The sequence below is a fragment of the Atractosteus spatula genome, chromosome 11, assembly GCF_055471065.1.
Source record: "Atractosteus spatula isolate fAtrSpa1 chromosome 11, fAtrSpa1.hap1, whole genome shotgun sequence".
NCBI lineage: Eukaryota > Metazoa > Chordata > Actinopteri > Semionotiformes > Lepisosteidae > Atractosteus > Atractosteus spatula.
Window position 1 is genome coordinate 13226308 of NC_142716.1, and position 24313 is coordinate 13250620.

Consider the following 24313-nt stretch of genomic DNA (forward strand, 5'->3'; position numbering starts at 1 on the left):
TTCAGTTCTTCAAGATGTATTTTTTATAGTTGTAAATATTGTTTACCATGACTTATTTAAATTATTCTTATAATAACACAGGAGCAAGAACTGCTTCTCTTAAAGCAGGAAAGAGGACATCAGCAGTACAACAGCACAGTTATTTTGAGATAAAGGAAATTACAGTATATCAATGGTTCGTCATTTGCATTTGTTATTGGTTATTCTTTTGTTCTGAAAAAAAATGTTTCTTATTTGCTTCTTTTTGATCATTATCCTCTTGGATTGCATGATCCTAGTTACTTCACTCATTTTGAAAAGTTAATTGGAAATACAGTATATGCTTCCTTCAAATTTGGTTTACCCTGGAATTAAAAAATGAGGATATTCTTGAATTCCAGTGAGTCAGCATGGCATTTTTCCTGTAAATCTTTTAAAGAATATAATTACCAAAGAAAAACGAATCCTAAAATGAGGATTAGCCGCAAATACCAACGGAAACTGAATTTGTAGGTTTATGTAAAGCCTTCAGAATTGGTGGCTGTAGGAAAATACAGCACATAAAGGCGAGAATTCAGTATTCGTTGCTTAAAAAATGATAACTATACATATTATTTATTGTAAAAACTAAGACGTCCAAAATAATTTCATGTTTCGCCAAAGTTTTTCTAATTTTCTATTCAGAAAATGTTTGGTCAAATTCTATTAAACAAAATTAATATGGGCAAAATATATTTTATATTTTAATGTATCGCTTATAAAAGACATACAGACAGATTTGCTATGAAATATTTCTCACCAAGCTACCCTTTAAGAACTTTGATGAACTTCTTCTTCTTATTTATGTAGAAGCAGGCCTTCTACGTCAGTATTTTTTTTTAAATAGCGAAATGCAGAGAAAAATCATTGAAAAAACTTGCTGTAGGACATTTTGCCGATACCAAGCTTTTGCAACATGCCTAAAAAAATATTCAAGCAATGTTTTCTTTACCTGTGTATTTTGCAATATTCAAATAGGAATCTCTGATAGAAATATAATATATAGTTAGCATATTTCTCAAACAACTAGATCTGCCTTGTCCTTATATGATGAAACATACACAACTATTTACAGTATGTTTTAAAAATTGCACATTCTAAAGACTTACAGTACTGTATCTGATGTACAGAGATGTCTTCGGCATCCCTAGGTTAATCTCTTTTGCTTACATAAAATACTTTAGTGTGATGAAATAATGGTCAGGGAGTAAAAACACAGTATTCAAATTGCATAAGGAAACTGTACTTTATAGTATCTTATTCTAGATACAAACTATGACTGTTGAACCACTAGGTCAGATTCCTTGTGTCCTTGGTCTCGCATATAAAATATCATCATATCATTGGATACAGAGTTTGCCTTACTATATTTGTCAAGACTGGTTAATTAATGGAAACCTCTAGCAGTTATTTTTCTCTTAATTTGTACTGTCTATATGTGAAGAATCTTACATACCTGTAAAACGCAGCAACAAAGTTTCTAGTTAGCAAAATTCTTAGATGCTAGAAAAGAAGATTTTGAGTATCAAAAATCTCAAAAACAAATTGCTCATCATTTAAAAAAGTTTTGATTGCACCTTCCATCCATTTTCCAATCACTTTTTTGGAATTCGAGATTGCAGGAGACCTCAGCAAGCAATAGGTGGAAGGCAGGGTACACCTTGGATGGGATACCAGTCCATCTCAGGGCAGACAAACAGACACAAACACGTACAGTGCCTTGCGAAAGTATTCGGCCCCCTTGAACTTTTCAACCTTTTGCCACATTTCAGGCTTCAAACATAAAGATATAAATTTTTTATTTTATGTGAAGAATCACCAACAAGTGGGACACAATTGTGAAGTGGAACGAAATCTATTGGATTTTTGAAACTTTTTTAACTAATAAAAAAATGAAAAGTGGGGCGTGCAAAATTATTCGGCCCCCTTGCGTTAATACTTTGTAGAGCCACCTTTTGCTGCGATTACAGCTGCAAGTCGCTTGGGGTATGTCTCTATCAGTTTTGCACATCGAGAGACTGAAATTCTTGCCCATTCTTCCTTGCAAAACAGCTCGAGCTCAGTGAGGTTGGATGGAGAGCGTTTGTGAACAGCAGTTTTCAGCTCTTTCCACAGATTCTCGATTGGATTCAGGTCTGGACTTTGACTTGGCCATTCAAACACCTGGATACGTTTATTTGTGAACCATTCCTTTGTAGATTTTGCTGTATGTTTGGGATCATTGTCTTGTTGGAAGATAAATCTCCGTCCCAGTTTCAGGTCTTTTGCAGACTCCAACAGGTTTTCATCCAGAATGGTCCTGTATTTGGCTGCATCCATCTTCCCCTCAATTTTAACCATCTTCCCTGTCCCTGCTGAAGAAAAGCAGGCCCAAACCATGATGCTGCCACCACCATGTTTGACAGTGGGGATGGTGTGTTGAGGGTGATGAGCTGTGTTGCTTTTACGCCAAACATATCGTTTTGCATTGTGGCCAAAAAGTTCGATTTTGGTTTCATCTGACCAGAGCACCTTCTTCCACATGTTTGGGGTGTCTCCCAGGTGGCTTGTGGCAAACTTTAGACGAGACTTTTTATGGATATCTTTGAGAAATGGCTTTCTTCTTGCCACTCTTCCATAAAGGCCAGATTTGTGCAGTGTAAGACTGATTGTTGTCCTATGGACAGACTCTCCCACCTCAGCTGTAGTTCTCTGCAGTTCATCCAGAGTGATCATGGGCCTCTTGGCTGCATCTCTGATCAGTCTTCTCCTTGTCTGAGCTGAAAGTTTAGAGGGACGGCCAGGTCTTGGTAGATTTGCAGTGGTCTGATACTCCTTCCATTTCAAGATGATCGCTTGCACAGTGCTCCTTGGGATGTTTGAAGCTTGGGAAATCTTTTTGTATCCAAATCCGGCTTTAAACTTCTCCACAACAGTATTACGGACCTGCCTGGTGTGTTCCTTGGTCTTCATGATGCTCTCTGCGCTTTCAACAGAACCATGAGACTATCACAGAGCAGGTGCATTTATACAGAGACTTGATTACACACAGGTGGATTCTATTTATCACCATCAGTCATTTAGGACAACATTGGATCATTCAGAGATCCTCGCTGAACTTCTGGAGTGAGTTTGCTGCACTGAAAGTAAAGGGGCCGAATAATTTTGCACGCCCCACTTTTCATTTTTTTATTAGTTAAAAAAGTTTCAAAAATCCAATAGATTTCGTTCCACTTCACAATTGTGTCCCACTTGTTGGTGATTCTTCACATAAAATAAAAAATTTATATCTTTATGTTTGAAGCCTGAAATGTGGCAAAAGGTTGAAAAGTTCAAGGGGGCCGAATACTTTCGCAAGGCACTGTATAGACTCACGCCAGGGTCAATTTTCCCAGAAGCTAGTTAGCCTACCAGCTCATTTTTGGACTGTGGGAGGAAATCAGTGCAGCTGGAGGAAGCCTGCAAGAACATGGGTAGAATATACAAAAAACATGCACATACCACTACAAGAATCAAACCCAGGGCTGCGAGGCTGCAATGCTAACCAATTCACCACCATGCCACCCTTTTGATTGAATTGCTGAATAAATTCCTGACATTTTTAAAAGTATGACATTCTTTAAACTGTAATATTTTTCGTGTATCAAATAAATTTTTCTTCCATCTGCCCGCGTAGATAATTAAATCTATTATCATAAAGCTCACAACCAAAGTTTATCATTATTCTAAATGTGTGTAGTTTTGTTCCAACACACATTTGCGATAAAAATATCCCTTTATGAAACACACAAGTTTTCAATTTTTAAAACTTTTCAATTTACTGTATAAAGCTAATGAAAAAAGAACACCTTTCTTTCATTTCTATGTAAAGATTATTTTCTGAAGGAATTCAATATGAAAAAATCTCACATTTTATAAGAAAGAAGAACACAAAACATCTGTAAAATATTTAGATGAATAAATGTGACATACTGTACCTGTACTGTTTTTTTAATATTTTCCCTATTTACCACTCAAGATATTGGTTGGTTAAATTAACGTTCCACTGTGGTTAGGCCGGGGGTTCCTGATGAAATTGATGGTCCGGGGGCTGTTTTTGGCTCAGATGAGAGCTCTATCAATAACATGGGTGGGGTATCCTCTGTTGATGAAAAAGGAGTGCATTTTGAATGCTTGGTTCATCACTGCAAATTCATCGTAGCTGAAGGAACTGTGACAAGGGGAGAGAGTTTTTAGTGTGTTAAGGGTGAAATAAGCTGTACATGAGATAGCTGTGTGAATCTGTGGGATTGTAATAGACCGAAATAGAGAATCAGGGATGGTTAATGAATAGGTTTATGTCTAGAAACGGTAGAGTAGTAGAAGATATGTTAACTGTATATTTGAGGGACGGGTGGAAGTTGGTGAAGTGACTGGTCATTAGAGCATGTGGCAGTACCGACGCAGTCATCAATGTATCACTTGTAGAGGTCAGGGACAAAGCCAGAGCAGGAAGTGAAGAAGCATTCTTCTACCCAACCAACAAAAATATTGGCAAAGCTGGGTCCCATTCTGGTGCTCAGGGCAAATCTACTAACCTGTTGGTAAAAAAGGTTATTGAATTATAAGGCATTGAGTGTGAGTACCAATTCTGCAAGACAAAAAAGGGTGTGGGTGGGTGGATGGATCGAGCACTGTGTGTTTGTCCAGTGTGTGCTTGAGGGCTGTAAGACCATCATTGTGGGGAATGACAGTGTAGAGAGATGTGATATCCATTGTACAAATATAGCATTCAGGACCATGAAACTGGAAATTGTTAAAAAGTTTGAGGGCATGGTTAGTGTCCGTAATATATGAAGGGAGCCTTTCAACCATGTGAGATGTGAGTAGTATATATTTTATACTTGCAATGTTTTTTTTCAGTTATAATAGTATTTTGTAACCTACATGTTTCCATTTAATTATGATTACAATCTTCATTTGAATTGTCATTGCCATTTATGTGAATAGTAAATCCCCAAATCATATTTTTTCTGCGCCACTTTAGATTTTAGGATGCGCCACTGAATGAAAAATAAATAGGTCTGCTCTTATGTCTTACAGGGATATTGTAAGAATATGAAAGCCAATATATTGTCCTCTATTTTAACTGTGCTTTGTCTTTTAATCTAGTATCTATGTTTCCATTTATAAATAATTGCTTAATGGCAACAGAACATATTTATATTAACTAGTAAGATTAATGTATCCTTTTTCAAGAAACTAATGAACCATTGTCTTAGGCACAGTTTAGTAAGTCATCATACCATAATTGGTAATTAATTACAAATAATTAAGAAATATTAATTTAATAAAAAGAAATACTTACATGTATTTCTTCATATCTTGAATTTGTATTTATTGTAATCTTTTGACCAACAAAAACCAACACACTTGCACTGTTAACTTGCAGTTGAAGAGCATGGATACATATGGGAAAACTTAACTCATTAAAATACCTCTTTGTTTTGAAATAGTTTGCTTGTAGTTTATAAACAGAAAGCAATGGTGGTGAAATTAATACCACCTATCACAATGAAGAGTTAAAAGCATTCACATTTTTAAAATGTTTTTAGTTAAAGTATATAAAGAATCTGAACTGCCATTATTTCAGTTACCTGATAATTTTTAATATATTAAAAACCCTTATATTGATTCAAATTAGCCATAGATGTCCTGTGTTTAATGAATATTATTAGTAGTAGTTGCTTTTAGAAACATTCTGGATGGAATTCATATTCACAGCACCATGTAACATTTCCTCCAGTGTATATGATAGATACGAAAACACCTGGGGGTATAAACATTTTTTACCAAATACCACATCTGTGATTTTGTCCAAATTTTAATTTTAGCGTTAAAAGTGCCCTCAAGTAATGTATTGCTAACATTTTTAGGTAACATAATAAGGCACAATTTAAAGTGTCTTGTTTGCATGCATTTACTTGGTCCCACATTTTCCTGAAGCTATTAGGTAAAAGAATGTAGTTTCCCTGAAGTAAAATGTATAAGATTAAAAAAACAAATTAAATGACAAGACAAGACATATATACATTAAGCTTCAGACATTATCTATAAGCATGTTGCTGATAATACCTGTTGGACAATGAAGAAATTGACTTGTCATTTATTGAAGCTAATATTTATTTTTGCTTTGATAATATTTTTATTTTCAAAGTCATTTTGTTTATAGAGCTGTGATTTTGCTCAGGAGCAATGCCTGTCATATTTTATCTATAGCTGGGTGTTTGGAAAATGGTGATTACCGCTGTAGCAAGATTAAACTAGGCTGCATGTTCATATAGTAGCCAGATAATTCTGGGCCTTAGTATCCTATGCAGAATCATATTCTAGCAAAGACTTGAAAACCTGTAAAGCAAAGAACAGCAAGTAAAACTACGCTTCTATTCACAAATTCATTAAATTTTCCACTCATATTTTATGTTTAACATCTTCTCTGAAGAGGCTGAAGACACTTCTCCTTGTGCCAACACAGCTTGGAAGATCAAAGAAACATTTTGTTTATTCATTGTACTTTTCTACAAGTAGGTAATTAATGTTTAAAAAACAATAAAAATAATTGTGGTACACCTAACAAAGTAAATGTTATTTACACTAAATAACATTTTTTTTTATTTTCCTTCACTGTAGCCAAATGTTTAGATTATTAATGTTGTTACCAAGTGTATTGCAATATACTTTTTAAATATTGGCTTACATTTAGAGGCTTGTGTGAATTAAAGGAAACCAGTGCTCCTGGAGTAAACCCACGCAAACATGGAGAGAACATACTCTCATGGAGAGAACTCCATGTAGATATTACCACAGAAAGTGAACGCAAGGCCCCAGCACTGCGAGGCAGCCATGTTAACCACCATGCTACCCCCATACAAACTAATCATTCTCAAGAGTCTCCATATTCCATAAATAAGATCACTTTATTGGCCATGTAACAATTTCTTGTATTAGGAATTTGTCTCCATGAGACACACAGACAGGGAGAGAAGCTTGGGGTCAGAACACAGGTTCAGCCATTTACACAGCACAGTTGGGGTTAAGAGCCTTGGTCAGAGGCCCAACAGAGTAAGATTCCTCTGCTGACTGCAGGATACGAACCGGCAGCCTTCCAGCCACAGGCGCAGATCCTTAGTCACAGAGTCACCACACTGACTGCCCCACACAACAAAGACAGCTGATCAGAACCTCAGATCAGCTATTGGTGTGGGGTTTATGGGGTGCTCTCCACCATACAGCACTTCAGGCTTTGTTTCCCTAGAAGAGAAGTCTATTCCTCATATAGCGCCATCCAATCCTTATGAAGCACTACAAAATGCCACCTCTGTAACAGAGGTAAACTTTGTTTACCACATCTGAGATTGGACAACATGCATTCCTTGCCGGAGAAACAGTAGACCCAGACCCAGGGACACGGTGTGATGACTCTGATGACTCCCGTACTGTCATCAGACAGGGCAGTAGCATGAGAGGCAACTGTCAGTCCCGAGCCAGCTATTGTTCTGATAAGAGGATAGTAAACTGGGTGGTGATTGTTCCACAAATTATCTGTGCTGTATTCAGTTTTTCTGAAAGAAAAGCATTATTGGAGTACTCCATAAAGGAAGAAACAGGATGTACTTAGGCAACACATGAACTTGAACAGCACATGAACAGCACATGAACTTAAAGACTATAAATAGAGTATGATACTGTATATGCTTCCAAAGTGGTTGAAAGAGGGTTTGGCTCATGGGTTCCACACACAGAATTTCATTTCCTTCAAGCTTTCTTTACATATGGCAATGTGGAGTCGTGGCTAGAGCTTTGAACATGAGGGTTACAGATTCAAACACCTAACCCTCAGCAAAAAGTAATTAATTCAAATTGCTCCACTTAATGTTTTATTATATAAATGGTAACAGTCTCCCTGTTGTAAATATGAAATCCTCTCACTTAAACTTAAATTAAACTATTGAATTCTTAATTACATTAACTATATCACATACAACTGTGGACGTGCATTATGTCGTCATCTTTAATTACGTGCTAATTCTTTTTGAACTGTTTTTTATAAAAACTGCGATTTTGTAAACAGAACACCTTACAACTCCAACTGTCAGACTTTTTGGATTCCTGCTCTTAACCTTTACCTCATTTTCATTGGAACCTGAGGTAGGCCTCTGAACCTCATGTTATTAATAATAATTATTATGTATAATTATTTTTAGAACAGCTGGGAGACTTCTAGTCTGAGCCTCTAGTGGCTAAGTAGTCAAATTACCTTGGTGAGATAATATTATTGAAACATTTTAATATTTTTTAAATATTAAGTGGTATTTTAATCATAATCTAGTTTCAGATTTCAGTTAAGAAATGGGAGCACAACTGATAAAAAAAAATGTTCTTCACCTTTTACTATATTTGTTCCCTGGTCATTGTCGTTAAACCCTCAAGAGAATCACTCTCCAACATGATTATAAAAATTACTTTAAAATTGATACTATTCTTTATCACCATGAGCAACATTTGATGGAAAGCAAAATGTTGTGTTTTTATATGTATAGAAAGATGTTGGAACATTAGATAATAAACAATAATAAGTTATAGAAGCAGTGCTGTCAGCCTCTTCTGACATCCATCAGCAAATGTAAATTTATTTTGATTTGACAATTGATAATAGGACAAAATACAAACAAAACAGGGCTTTTAAAAAGTGAAGAATATTTACAACAGTCACTTATGTCAACTTAGAAAGGCAAAAAACATGTAGGCTTTGGCAATACCAATCTAAACCACTAATGGTTAACTAGGGCACTAAGAGCACTAATCATTTCCTAACAGAGGCGCTTTGGTTTAACTTGCAAACAGACCAAAATGATTTCCTGAATAAAGCTCCAGTATCCTATAATCAGATTTAGCCTAAAATATGAGTCATCTTTCTTTTATCTTCTACCCTAACTACATCTAAGCCTTTCGTGAAAATAGATCATCTCTGTTATGCTAATATTGTTACACTTCTATCTTTCCTTATTTTCACCAAACAGAGCCAACTGGTGTTTGCACATCCCCCCTGTTTATCAATGCAAAGTTAGCCATGGAATGTGGTTATAAAGTATATTGCATATAAAAAATGGTTAGCCCTGCTTGGCTCAGTGGGAAGGTGCTACACCCACCATTTTGTGCTACTGTATATTGTGTCATGTCGCAGTTGAGGTGGCTGGCGGCCACAGTTCTGCCCTGCCTCGGAGACAACTGATGCAGAGCACCTGCCTGTAGTTAGAGTTCTCACTGGAGTGGGTGCTCTGAGGATATTTAGTCCCTGCACTGTTTATCCTCGACAGTCTGGCATTGATGAGCCACCATCCAGTGTCCCAGTGGAGTCTTTCTTGTTCCTGGTTTCCAGTTCCTTAAGGCACCCTCTGGGAGTTCTGTTTGCAGCTGTGCTGTCCAGAAGATTCCAGTGGCTGAGAGAGGACTGGAGGTTGGGTCTGAAGCTGGAACCCAACTGCAGCAGATGTCTCTGTCTGCTTGGTCCAGGTGGCACCTGGGAAATTGGTTCCAACCTCTTCAAGGTGTTTCCCTGGAGGACTGCCCTCCAGGAGAATCTGCTGACAGGGCACACCTGGCCTGGTCTGTGGAAGAGACCACCCTGAGGGCATGAGCCTTGAATTGGTCCTCTCCTGGTGCCCTTTGTTCGGACCAAACCGGAGTTTCTTGCCCACCCTGGAAGATCGGACCCCTCCGCACTGAGATGCCTACTGGACGAAGCACAATTCTGGACTTTGGTGGCTCATTCACATTCTGTACCGGTTTTCTCTAGTCTGCCTGCATCCTGGGTGTCTCCAGGTCTGAAGCACCCATGTAGCCACTTTTCCCTGGGAACCTAGCCACAGGAACCAGCTCAAATCCTGGTGAGACCGGAGTCCCTTGTTTCCCGACTCCAGTCAGGAAACTTCAGTGGACAGTATTGCCCTTGTTGTCTCTGCTCGAAGTACATACAGTTGGTCACCCCACCTTGACTGTTCTTGGGTTTGTAAAGCCTACAGCACAGCTTCATTTCCTCAGAGCGTGGCACTGGCCATAGCAAAAAGAAATTATGTTCAACTTTGTTATAAATTATCCATCCATGCATTGTCTGACCAGTGTATCCAATAGATGTTGCAGGGGAACCAATGCGTAACCCATCAAGCAACTTGTACAAGGCAGGTTACACTCTGGACGGGATGCCAGTCCATCTCAAAGCACACACAGACTCAAACACAACTCATACCAGGGTCAACTAACTTTTTCCAGAAGCCAACTAACCTGCCAGTAGGTCTTTGGACAGTGGAAGGAAAACAGAGCACTTGGTGGAAACCCCTGTGGGCACAAGGAGAACATCCAAACTACACCACCATGTCACCTAGTTTTAAATTATATGGATTTAACATACTGTAATAGTTTTAATGCAACAAAGAAGAACAGCTGTTAAGGTTAAACGTTTTTAATAGCACAGTTGAATGCTTATCAACAAAACTAAGTAGTAGTTACAGCATAAATGTGTGCATTTTGTATTTGAAAGATGCATTCACAACTAAATTAACCTTGCAGCTGCTATTACAGGAATAGAAATAACTTTAATGTGTTTTTTTTTTTCTGATAGGGACTCTTTTTCAAACTGAAAGACACAAGCTTTCATCCAGAAGTCAGATTGGCTTCTCCTTATTCTGCACATTTTACGATAGATGTCCTCCCACTGCTAAATGCAGTGATGAGAAGTATACCATCACATGACAAGATGCTAGGCTTCTAGATGCTTCTCATACGTAATTGTTTCATTTAACTGTAATTGTTAGTTTCTTAAAGCACATACTTTGATATACTGTATACAGTAACTGTTTATATTAGTGAGATGCTTTGTTTATTCTCATCAGTGGAATAAAATAAACACTGGAAAAGCCAGACTTAACAAAAAGATCATGCTTTTTTTTTTTGGGGGGGGGGGTTGTACAAGATCTGAACACTCTTCCTAAATTACAACATAAAACATTTAAAAAGAGTAAATAAAAATAATCTTTAAAACATAATAAGAGTCCATATCTTAGGAGCAGCAATGTGGCAAAATGATTAGGGGTTTAGACTGTGGTCTATAAGGTTGGGGGTTCAATTCATGGGTGAGATGCTGTTATTGTACTTTTCAGCAAGGTGCAGTATATTGCTCAAATTGTAAACACAGAATGGTTCGATTAGGTCAACAGTGAGCAAAGTTAAGTTAAGCTAAGTTAAGAAAAAACTCTGCAAACTCACTAAATATCCTGATTCAGAAGAGTTTATTCAGATTTTCAAGAGTAGGATCAATATTGCCATTAGAAGCAAAAATGAAAAATAATGAAGAAATATACTGTAGCACCATACAGTGTCTAGGGATAGTTAAAATGAAAACCACAAAAACTATATGAAACAAACTTGGTTTCTTTTGTTTTATAGACAGAAATTGTGTGCTGCGGCTGGAAGACAATTCACACCTGTTGCTAATCAGGGTAGGGCTGAGAAGCTGCATGATCTACTGTACATGTTCATGGTAGTGGGTAAAGATCTGGGGAAAGAGACGGAGACCTGGATATGTGAAAAGAAAGGATTTTAAAGAAAAGAAGAAAGTGGGAACTGGAGGTTAGATTTAAAAAAAAATGAAAAACAATAATTTAACATACTGTTACTTACAGGTCAGAAAAATTATAAGTATGGGTGTATGATTTTCTGAAATTCGGACCTTTGCTTGGATTTTTATTAAATTTATTATAGAAGTTTTTGCCGGAAGGACATTGAGGCTCTATGACATTAAAAGAAGGAGGAATTAATTTTCTTTTTTTATAGGTTCTGTAAATGTTTCAGTGTCTTGCTCCTACATTACGTCTAACTCCTTAGGGGCAGGCTCATATATTACTCTACTCACTATACAGTATCTCTAAAAGCCTTAATAGTAGAGTATCTGCTTTTTAAAATGTACCTATAAAGAAGGAAACACATACATTTAAACTCTAGCATTTATGTAACCCAAACGACTTCACGGTGGTCGAAGACATTCATACCACTGTCACTGCTGCAAGTACATTAAAATCATTTCACCACATCATGTAAAACAAGTTTTAAACAACATAAAAGTAGTAGTGGACCTTTGCTTTATCAAACTTTATCAAAAATAATATATACTATAAAGCTGACAACATCAATCAAATGATGAAATAAGTTATTAAATATTTTTTTGTAAGACACAAAACATACTATTAATGTAAAATTTTAAAAACATGAAGAACAACTAGTTCATTGTAACCTAACATTCAATTTCATATGTCTGACCATACAGTATACTGTATGTGAAATTACTACTAAAAATTCAATAATTTCACATCAAGGCTTATATAATGTTATCTAAGACATACAAGGTACATAGACACATTACATTTTCTTTAACATTTGGATTTTTCTAAAAAGTGAAGTACACCCAATTTTACGTTAAACAATAGAAATATATTTTTTTCCAAAACAGTAATCACCAGTTTCATTCCACCATTACAATAATAACTCTTGCAAGAAAGCAATCATCATCATAGCTCAGGTTAATTTTGCTTCTTGAATAAGAGATTGATAACGCAAATGACATTTAATGCTATTGTTTTTATTTGACCTAAATCACATCTTGTAAAATATTTATTGAACCTTGCAAATAATAATATGGGACATTCCTGTTTGTCTGAAATCTCCAAAATGTAGCACTGTTTCAATGGTCTAGATCAAAACATCTGCATAGGATTAGACACTTCTTCCAATCTATACTCAGAGGTTTTAAAAATGCAAGAAGTGTTCTTGGTTGTATTCATTTGATGTGATTTTAGTGCCTCTTGGTACTTAAACTAAGTACCTGCACAGACCAGAAGGTTTATACAGACAGACAAGAAGGAAATGCAGTCTCATTAAAAGAGTACCAACAGTATATCAAGTACATTAAAACTAAAACTCAGTACAGTAGTTATATAGAGGACCATACAAGGCCTCTTCCCAGCAATGTTTTGAGATAAGTTGTTCTAACCTTTTGCGTTTGTTTTCCACATAAACCAACTGTGCAACATACAGAAGATCTTCTAAAAGTCTAAAACTCACTTGTTGTTCAAGCAAAATCGGTTCTAACACCACATGAAAGCAACAATGCTAAGGAGTTACATTAGGGTTCCTGAGCTGCACTTAAAAATTCCTTCTTGACAAAAGTTCTTGTCAAACTGCCCGGTATGTATACTGTCTCCAAATTGAGTATTTAAAAGTAGAAAAAAATGTAAAAAGTAGTTTAACCTTGTAGTCTGGTAATTGCTCTAATGTTTCAAAAAAAAAATTATCATCTAAAAAACTGTAAAGTTTTAACTTAACACCAACGTTTTTCATGAGTGACTGATGTTCCAAACTTTCCTCAAACTTTAACATTCAGTTTATATCCCTGATAATGCAGTGGAAGAAAAAAAAACAATCTGGTCTGTTTTAGAAGTTAACTTTATCGCTTGTTGAATGTCAGCTTAGGAACCCCGTCCCCACAGTGAAGTGCCCAATGACATAGCAATGAAAGGTACAGAAAATCTGTTTCAGGTGTTTCAAGCCTAGGTTTTTAAGCACATTGTGGAAGAAACAGACTGAAATCAGGAATATGATTTTTCCCTTTCTTTTCCATGCCACAAGAAGTAATGCTTCTAGTCTGCTGAATAAGGTCCTGGTAGTACTTTGACTTCAAGAAACGCCTGTAAGAATCTTTTTCCATTAGAAGGAAGATCTTCTTTTGAGCCTCATCAAAGCAAGTAATTTTGGGATCCTCAATATTTTTTCTAGTCTCTTCTCTTGTGGAAGAATCCAAGTTAACCTGAAAAAAAATAATAATGGGACATAGATTGCATCAGGAACCTAACACAATTGACCATGGTATATGTAAATCTGCTGTTATTTTTTATCACAACCAAAAATAATATATCGGGGTTAGCAAACACAAAACACACATTTATTTAGGATTCTCACTATATTTAAGCATGATCATACAACAATTTCCTTTTTAATCTTTATCTTTAAATTACTATAGTTAATATTTCACTGCACAATTAAGGTAAGAGTTGATTAATGATTCCTCGTTTCCAAAAACTTTTAGTAAGCAATGAACTATTCCAGATTGTACAATCACTGTATAATAAAGCCAGATTGCTTTGGTTTTTCAGTTGGACACACACCTCTTTTTCAGATTCAACAGCAATATATAGGTCATAAATCTTCTTAGCTTTACTAGCCAGCTTTGTTTGGGATGTTGTTTTCTTATATTCCTCGCAGGCCATCCAGAACTCTATGTTTTCATCACTGAATTCAGATTTGAGGAATGTAGTAAAAGCTGCCAGGCCATCTGCAAAAAAAAATAATTTACTCAATTTTGTTTAGAATTTCTTTAGCTATTTTACTTCTGTTTATCCTGCTTTGTTAACATTGCCCTATTTATGCTTTCCATTAATATGAAACTTAAAAGGCTGCGATATAAAATCTTTGCTCTTAGGAAAATATAAATACTGCAATATCCAAGTTTTGTTTTGGGTGGAAAATTAATATTCAAAGTTTGCATTTTTGAGAATTACAATACTGTAGCTGCTTTTTAAAAAGCACCAGCCTTTTTGATTGGGTTAAAAAGCAATCAAAATCACTTAAACCAAAATCGATGTACTGTGCTTCTTGTTTTTTCCTAAGTGAAAGGAGGTCATCAGATCACGGCAAGAGACTGTGCAAAAGGAAGGTCAGCATGTGACTTTTTCTCAGGAGGTCGATGTTCCTTAACAGCAGCACCACAGGGCTTATATCTGTAATGTTGCCAAAATAAACTAAGTACTCCTTCTGGGGCCACCCAAGCCTGCTGTAGTACACGTACAACACGTTGAAACCATGAGAACTGAGCACATACAGTACTGAGTTAAGAGGATCCACAGTGAGAAATGATCTACAGGAAATTAAATTTATAATATTGCCTTGATATCCTATGAGTCTCAGCAACATGCAGACATTGCAGTCATTACCCTAAATTAAGAATATCACAGAGGAAATATTAAGAGTCCTGCTATGCCACAGCTTTATTAGTTCTACAGTCATGCTCGATCAGGTCACTCTCTTGGTCTTACTGTGTTATATGGACAATACATTTTTTTAAAATGTGCATTTTATATGCCTGCTTGGCTTAAAGAGATTCAAAATTCAAAACATGAGCCAGTATATAATATATATTATGCTGAGACTTCAAACAATCATGGAAAAGAGGATAATATCTAAGAAATTGCATTCTGTTATGCAAAAAGTAAAGCAGAATTAACGTGCCACATTTACAATGGTAGATTTTTTATTCATTTTGCACTAAAACCAGGCAGGTGGGGAAGGTAAGACCTTAAGCTGCAATAATAATATAGATGGGGGTTCTTTTCCTGTTCTATCACATCATTATTTAGCTGATAGCTTCATACCTCACTTATACACTTATAAGTACACTTATACTCTTACAGGTTTAGGCACTCTTACTGCATAAATAGATAACACACTGTCTGGGTAGAATGAAGAGTTTGTTATTTTACAATAATAAACAATTAGACTTTTAAGCAAATGTAGTGCTAAATGCAGTGCACTATATGGACAAAAGTAGTAAAAAATGAGAAAGTAGCAATAGAGACCTATGATTTCAGTTTTTATCATTATCATGAGAGTCCCTTACATTTATAAACCATTTTCCATCCTCATCCTCATCTACCACTGAAGTGCCACATCCCCCTGTGGGAGGTTTGGCTGCCACTGTGTACCAGCAAACCCACACAGCAGATCAGAAGAAGGAGTGAAAAATTGTTTCAGAGATTGTATGAAAGGGGAAATTAAGGTAGGCCTAATTGTGCAAGCCAAAAGTGGAATTTAGCCAGGACACTGGGTCTAACACCTCTACTCTTACAAACTCTGGTATTAAATCTTCTAATCCTCAAAGTAGCCAGGACCTTGTTGTAAGGCCATATCCAATGAATATTACCTACTACTGTGTCCCCTGTCATTGGTTTGGACAATTTATCGGGCAGCAAAGTTGCCACCTACAAGTCCAGTGACATCACTTACAGCAGCAACTTCTTTATGTCTTTGAAGTATCCCACTCCATCCTTGTAAAGCTTCTAAGAACTGACAAGATCAGGCCAGGAGGTAATAATGCTGCCATCAGACTATACAGTGGATAAATGGATACAGTCTGAATTACTCTTCTTTTCACTTTGTTCAATCTACTCACCTTCATTATTCACTAAAGATTCTAAGGATTCTCCCCATTTCTTGGCATCCCCCGGACAGATTCTGTAAAAGATGTTCAATATTGTGTTTATAAGTATTCCATCTACTTTTCACCCAATTACCTAAATCTGATATATCTAATGTTGTATCTGATTTTCCTAACAATATTTTGAATTTTGATCCTGAAGGAATTGAAAAATTATAGGGTAAAACATCATTGTGTTTTAATGTACCTTAAATCGATAAGAGTAATCATATCTTTATGGTCCTTACATAGTGGCATACATATTGACTAAAATTTCCTGTATCCAATTTATGTTTTTATCTGCCATTTATCTCATTGAAATTTCAATGCGGAGTTGTACAGTATTTATGTTGCTTTTCTGGTTCCTATAAAATGTATTGCAGATAACACCAGTGGCACAACCTGCCACTTGAAAGGTATTAATAAGAAGTGTAGGGACAGAAAGGTAGGAAGAAGAGCAGGGAAATTTTATTATACTGTATATAATGTATATTGTTTGTGCTATGAAACCATCTGTCTTAACGAGGTTTATTGCACCTCAGGAGAACTACAATGAATGTTTTTTTTTCTTTTATGATAATGGATTGTGCTCCTTTTTTTTTGTTTACTGCATTATTTAATATACTCACTTCTTTGGTCCAAAGGATTTCTCCTTTTTGTGGTTAGCATTATTCTGATCAGGCATCAAGTCGGGCTTCTGAAGAAGAAATCCGAAACGATGCTTCATATCTTTTGCACTGGTGAAAAAAAAAGATATAATGCCTGAAAACACATCCAAGGTTTCACATGGAGATGTGAGAATTATATATATATTATATAATGTGAAAGCTACTACTACTAAGTTAAAATCAAGAAAGCATGGCATTTATTCACAAATGAGAATGATTTTTTCAAATCTGTACTTATATTTGTATTCAGATTTAATCACACTATACTGCATTGCAGTATTTTGTTCTTTTTTGAGTATGGAATATTATGTTTCAGAACAATGAGGTACATTGATTTTTTGTTTTTATCTCTGCTTATTCATAAACTTGGTCAGTACAAACACAACCAATTTCAGATAACAGCATGCAAAACATTTAAACAGTGTGTTCTTAACTCTAAATCATTAAATCAATATTCCATTGAACACCACAGCAATCTACAGGGTTAATGCATAATGGCAGATCTTTTCAAAAGGTTGCAACAGGTATGTGCTCTTTAAATAAAACAAAGCATTTTAAAGTTAAGTTCTTACACAAATATTCATAATTAACTTACCTCTCATAATCAGTCTCTTAAATGAGGTACAGTTATTTTCAATTTCACAAGTATTTCAAGGAGAAAATACCTCTTGAAAGTACAATAAATTGTTCAGTATTTATTTTTTTTCCACATACTATAAACTCAGAATGACAATGTTTGAAAAATATATTTTACCGTCTAAATTGTATCAATGGTATTCAATTCCATTAGAGATGTTAGCTAAAAAAAAACTTATTTTATAACAATAAAATTCTCATACCTTTTCAAACATGTTGCGGGAAGCGCTGCAAGTCCCTTGCACATTTTGACTTTGGGTTACAATTCCAGCAGAAAAGAGGAATGAACGTTAATTTTTGCCTTCTCTTGCGTACTGCTGAGCAGGGTGTCTCTCAACGCTTTACTGCACTTCCCTCTGCCAGTTTAGGTTTTATAGCTCTGTAGTCTCTGGGGTCAGATGGCCAGCCAATCATCTGTGTTCTCTTTAAACAGCTGTCTGGTGCCTGCAGTTGGGAAGATTGCAAAGGATAGAAAAAATGAAATAAAATAAAATACCCAACTTAACAAAGCACAGCTGTCTTGTGTTTAGACCATACACCATAGAGGACACCAGGACAATCTGTTTGATCTGTAGTATTTTTTTTTCTGTGACAACTAGTGAAACCAGAGGCTAAAGAGGAAAATTGTTCCCAAAGGATCGATAAAAAGTTGACAGCCTAAAGATGACAGAAAGAAAGTAGTGCCCTGTTCATGAAGCTGGCAGTTAAGCCCAACTAAACCTTATTTATTGTTTTTACATCACTATTTTAGTTATAATAAAACCATTATGGCAACATTTTTTATTTATTTTTAAGGCACCCTTAAAATTTGTTTTCACTCCATGCACATAGCCCCACATACCGTAGATGGCCTTAAACTTGCATGGAATTTACAATATATTTTCCCCATGTTTGCAAAGGTTTTCTCAAGATGCTCCAGTTTCCTTTAAGGATCCAAAGACATGCTAGTAATTTAATTGATTTCTGTAAAACTGGCCCTGTGGCGAGTGTACCTGTTAGTATCTGTGTGTGCCCTACAGTGAACTGGAATGCAATCCAGGCTATATCCAGGTTTGCGTCCATTGCTTGCCAGGTTATGCTGCAGCTCTCCTGCAACTCTCCTCCAAGCCTGTACTGGGTAAAGTGGTTAGAAAATGAACAGATTTATTAGAAAAAATAGAAGTCAGGTATGCCTGTTGTAGGTGATAACTCTTTATAAAAAAATATTTTTTTCAAATCTTAAGCAACTTAGTTAAACAACATCAATTCAGTATTAAATCAGACCACATCTTGTAGTAGTTATTTTATTAATGTATTGTACAGTCTCTGATATTTCACTATAAAATAATATGCAGTATTAATTGTATGCACAGTTACTTATCACCCATTTCCATTGGACTATAAATCAAATTTGTACATATTTGTTCATTATATGGTCAATTTGAATTTTTGTTCAAATTAATTTACAAGCATGTGTCATTTGATGAAAACATGGGTCAAACAGAAGCACCGTGTCACATCAGTATTTGTTTACAATTACTCCCTGTGTTCCTGTTTTGTTCATGTTCATGTTTTTAAACTAAGATTTTCACTGAGTTATAAAATGAGCAAAGAATAGGGTAGTCTACCACATATTTGTGATAGTGCTCTAATAGTGTACTTTTTCCAACGCACATACTGTACATTTAACCTACTGAGAATAAAATTACAAATAATATAGGTCAGCTTTGCTTAGATATCCCTTTCATGAAATACAGCTGTTTGATGTAACAATATCATGGGATCAATTTTGACCTTCTGTGACAAGTATTGGGATTGCAGTTGATCTAAACGTTTTGTGTTAGGATCAAGTATTGTCTTAGAAGATATTGGAAGGCCTGGCCATAAAGAATAAAGAAGAAAAATAAAGCCATTTTTAGAAGAATAAAGACACTGGAAATACATTAACTAGTGAGCTCAACTGGAATGGCAAATGGTTTCATAATTCAAAATTGTTCTGAGACAGGTAACATTTCTTTATCCTCAGCCACAGTCTAATAAATCATCATAACAATGAGTACAGATTGTGAGAATGTCTTATTAATTTCTTTGACCTGTTTGCTGACATCAACTCTGGCCATCGGCACTTTAATAGAATCAGACTAACTCTGTAGTGCTGAGTGGTATTGAGATACCTGGGTGAGGAAACAAGAGTCTGGCTTCAGTAGGTGAGTTGAGCTTAGGTATTTCTGTGTAGGCTATGATAGAATGGGTAATGTAACCCATAACCCATAACAACATAATTGAGTACAGATCTACTAATTACAAATATCTGAGAAGATTGTAATTGACAATCAGACAGCTATCAAAGTGTGGCAGAATTAATTTTAAAAAAATATTGTGAGCGTGTTGAAAAAGCCTGACCTGTCCATATTATCCAATTATCTTGGAGCTCAGTAGCTGCTTCATTTCCTAGATTCTGACAATTTATTTCATGCACAATAATAACTACGACAGAGTGGATTGGTTATGTAAATTGATGCAAAAATCAAATTAAGAAGCATATATCAAATCCAAAATTCATGCTAAAACCAGTAAAAATCAATAGGCTGTTCACCTGTAGGAAAAACAATAGACAAATTGTCCACTCAGTACTACAGGAATTATTTAGGGAAATTCCCCATCCTTTTTGCTAAGAGAAAGTAAAGTATTGTGTATAACATAACACTGATATACGTAGAAGTGCATTAGAGCATTACTTATAATTAGTAAATATCTACATATATCTCATTCTTTTTCTAAATGCGTTTAATCTTTATGCATGAGACAACTATTTTATTTTATTTACTGTAATTATGCAAAACATAATGAAAGTATTTAAAATTTGCAACATATTAATCAGACTGACTTATGCAATTGAGCTAATGAGCCCATTTTAATCTCTGATATTTTATAGGTAAATGGAATGAAACTTCAATTTGATAAATAAACAAATTGAATTGTAGTACCACACAAAGTGTGGACCAGATATCCACTAGTGACTCAGCAGTGGGTACTGATAAGCACACTAAATGAGGATCAGCAGGCATTTCCTTAGGGAACATTTTCATCCTGGCACATGACAAATAGAAAACCCGAATTACTAACAAGCAGCAGCTGTGACCAGATTTTGCTTTTGTTTCTGAAGTTCCAATGTTCCACTGTGTTGTTTTGATTCATTACAAGGTATTAACAGGCACGTTAGGAGCATATACTTTAAATGCTGAATCACAGCACTTGTCCGTATTAGGCAGGAAAAGTAATGACCTCCCCTGGCTTTGGATATTTCCACATTATTTGCTGCAGCAGACAGCATATTGAGTTTTTATACTGCAAGGGCACTGATGAAACCAGGGACAACAATTTAAATGTTCTTCTTAGAAACTAATAATTTCACATTTTGAAATCAAACTCTTATAATAAACAGTGTTATAATAATAAACAGCGTAAACGTATAATAAACAGCATAAACAGTGTTAACAGGGTGTACTGTGCTTTTTTTTTTAATGGATTTAACAATGGGTCTTTATTATTGTTCTTTATTATATTATTGTAAGTAGTGGACTTGAAGATTCCAGTTATAAACATTGCAGGTTACTTTACTGGCTAACAGAAGCAAATATGAGATTAATTTTTCATTTCACCATTACAAGCATTTAAGATTTTGTGGTGCACAAAGTGGGTAGCACAAACGTTTTCATGAGGTTAAGAGAAATTATACTGTCAAAGGTTGGTATCCCATAAACTACTGTCATTCTTGATGATATAACACAGTTTCCTAAAGAGTTAGAAATTTGTGATGCGCTGACATTTACATAATAGAGATTTTTCACACAGAGTCCTCAATATCCATGGCAATGAACTACCATCAGCGCTAGGAGGCAACAATGCTACCTACTGCCTCACCATGCCACCCCATTCTATTGTAAATTATTATTTACATTTATTTAACCATGTACGTCAGTTGAGAACAAGCTTTCATTTACAGTGGTGACCTGAACGTCTGTGTACAGCAGGGTATTTGTTGGACCAATTTAAGTACCCTGTTTTAAAGTGTAGATGAAGCATCTCACCTGGGATTTGAACACTTGAACTGTCTACTCAGGAGTCTTAAGTCCTAATCACAACTCTGTAAAATACCTGTATTGCTATGGATTGGCGTGTTGGATAGTGTCTAAATGTTGTGGTCTCATTTGAATTCATTGATTATTAATGACTGACCATGATACACTTAGGTGACTTTGTTACACAAGGAATAAATCATCTAATCAGTGAGAGAGTTAATCAGGCACATGTGACGAGGTGATTTAACTGATTGAATATCAAACCTGGTAAAAATCTTACCAAAGGAAGCAAAAGAAGAACAATGAAATAATAATGCATATGGAAACTACTATTAGCCATCTATGTCCAAGACCTATTCACTTTTTGGGAGACACTTTCTATAGTCTCTACAGTGTTCTACTGTCCAGCATTAATAGTTCTCTCTCAACAGACATGATTCCAGCAGTTTTTAAAACTGGCAAGAGTTCAGTTCCAATTAACATCAGGTCTATTTAAAGCCATCCACTTAGTTGAAAAGGTAGCATTTCAACAGCTACAGTTTAAGTAAAATATTAACACAATATGTGGAAGTCAAAGTAACACATGAGTCCAGTTCTGGACTTTTTAATTCTGTTTATTGAAACTCTGGGTCATGACATTTTAAACATTAAAAGACAATGTACTTAGACATTGTTTAACTGTTCTGAGCTGATTTAGTTCATATTTACAAAAGAGACAATATTTTCTTCTTTTTCAAAAGTTTGTACCAGAAATGGCTAATAATACATGTGGTGCTCTACAGGGAACCAATATGGGTCCTTTGTTATTGTCTCTAAACATACTTCTACAGTACTTTTTGTATATGCACATATATATTATCCTAATCTTGATCAGGAAATAATTACTGGTTTAAGATATACTGTATTCCTCGGGTCAATAGCAAATGGAAAGGAGATTTATCATTACAATGCCTCCCGATTCACCCTCTACTGAAATTTTTAAATCTCATTTAAAAACATTTTGAATTAAGTTTTAGTTCTACTTTATATTTTCTATTTGTTTTATGTGTTTTATTATGTTTTTGTGCATTCTATGTCTATGTTTCTTTTAGTTTTCTGTAAAGTGTTTAGGTTGATTTGGCATGAAAGGCATTTTCTAAATAAAGATTATTGTTATTTACTGTACTGTATATATCACTACTGTTCAAGAGGCCATGGACATTGTCACCATCACCATCTGCTTTTGTTTTTATTTTCCTCACTGATTACTTGTCCCTCGATAGCAGATTAGCAGAAATATAGTTGAAGTGTCCCTGAACTTGTTAACAAAGGATTACTGTTTGTGCTCTTTTTAATTCTATGTAAATGTATTATGTTTCCTTTCTTTTCCACAATGGGAATTTTTAAAATGTCATGTTTTATTGTAACAATTCCTCTGTAATAATTTAGTCTGTAGTGAAGACAAAATGATATTTTTCTTTAGAAATCTAAAAACTTTAGATTTAATTTGATTGAATATTAAATTAATACAAGAATAATCAGAAGATCTAATGATCTAAATACAAAATACTGTTTACAAAGTACAGTAGATTTTATCACGTGTATAATCGTTCATATTTATATTTGTTATTTTTCATATTTATATATTATATAAATGTAAATCTGAAATAATAAGATTAAAAAAAGGTCTTGACTCATATATCTTTACTTGAAAAAAAATATTAAACACCAACTGAATTTAAGAACTGAATATTTTGGAAAGTATGATTCATTGTGTATCGGTGCTTCTAATATCTCAGTTTTTTTTTCATTAACAGACTGTGATGTAACTCTTTTCTATTTGCCAAAGGCACTATTTGTCAATATGTTTGACATTTCAGTATGTCAAAACCTGTCATGGAATATTTATATACAATATAAATAGTCTGCAATAGTCTTAGATAATTTGCATTGTTCTACTCTTTTCACTCAATGGTTTTTATTTTTAATGCAGAAACAAAATTCTCAGGTAATATTCCACTATAAACGTAACCATTTTGCTTTGCATTAGATGTTAAGCTTGATAGATCTGTTTTTGTAGTACATAAAGTTGCCTTTTAGTTCTATGGATGTTTACAGTGTACTCTCTTTCACTAAATTGCTGATGCTCTTAACAGTATACCGTATAAAGTGGCTAAGACTTCCACAGCAGTGTATGTACAGTATGGTATTTGTGTAAGAGCTTATGGCCTTCCACAACATAGGCTTACTTCACTTTCTGCTCTTTTAAGCTGAAAAAAGACCAGTAGATGAAATATTATAAATATGTACACTTTCACTTTGTATATTTAAATATACAGTCAGCATTGTATCAAGTAACTAGGACTGACTTGCTGTGGATAAAAATATAATATTAGATTGTCTTATTGTTGTTGATCTGTGATATCATATTGTTATGTATTATATTTTGTACTGTTCCACCCCAGAAGCTGGACTGCAGGAATGAATCCCCTTATTTTTTTCCCCCACACATGTTCACCTTTCTAACACCACATGGGGTGTGAGTGAATGCTACACTCTGTCTCCTATCCCTGACTATCACAACACAACTGTAAGAGATTAAAGGCAATAAACCCCATGAGCTTTGCAACCTAATT

At 35.2% G+C, this 24313-nt stretch overlaps 1 protein-coding gene across 1 annotated transcript; it reads right to left on the minus strand.

Annotated features, from left to right (window-relative positions):
• Positions 1 to 12165: 12165 nt before the first annotated feature.
• On the minus strand, positions 12166 to 17983 carry rgs4 (regulator of G protein signaling 4). The gene is made up of 5 exons (XM_088926851.1): positions 17841 to 17983; positions 16963 to 17070; positions 16310 to 16371; positions 14250 to 14416; positions 12166 to 13891 (listed from the first exon to the last, which is right to left on the minus strand). The coding sequence occupies exons 1-5, from the start codon at positions 17882 to 17884 to the stop codon at positions 13643 to 13645; spliced, it is 630 nt and encodes a 209-aa protein (XP_088782977.1). The 5' UTR covers positions 17885 to 17983; the 3' UTR covers positions 12166 to 13642.
• Between the last annotated feature and the right edge of the window lie 6330 nt (positions 17984 to 24313).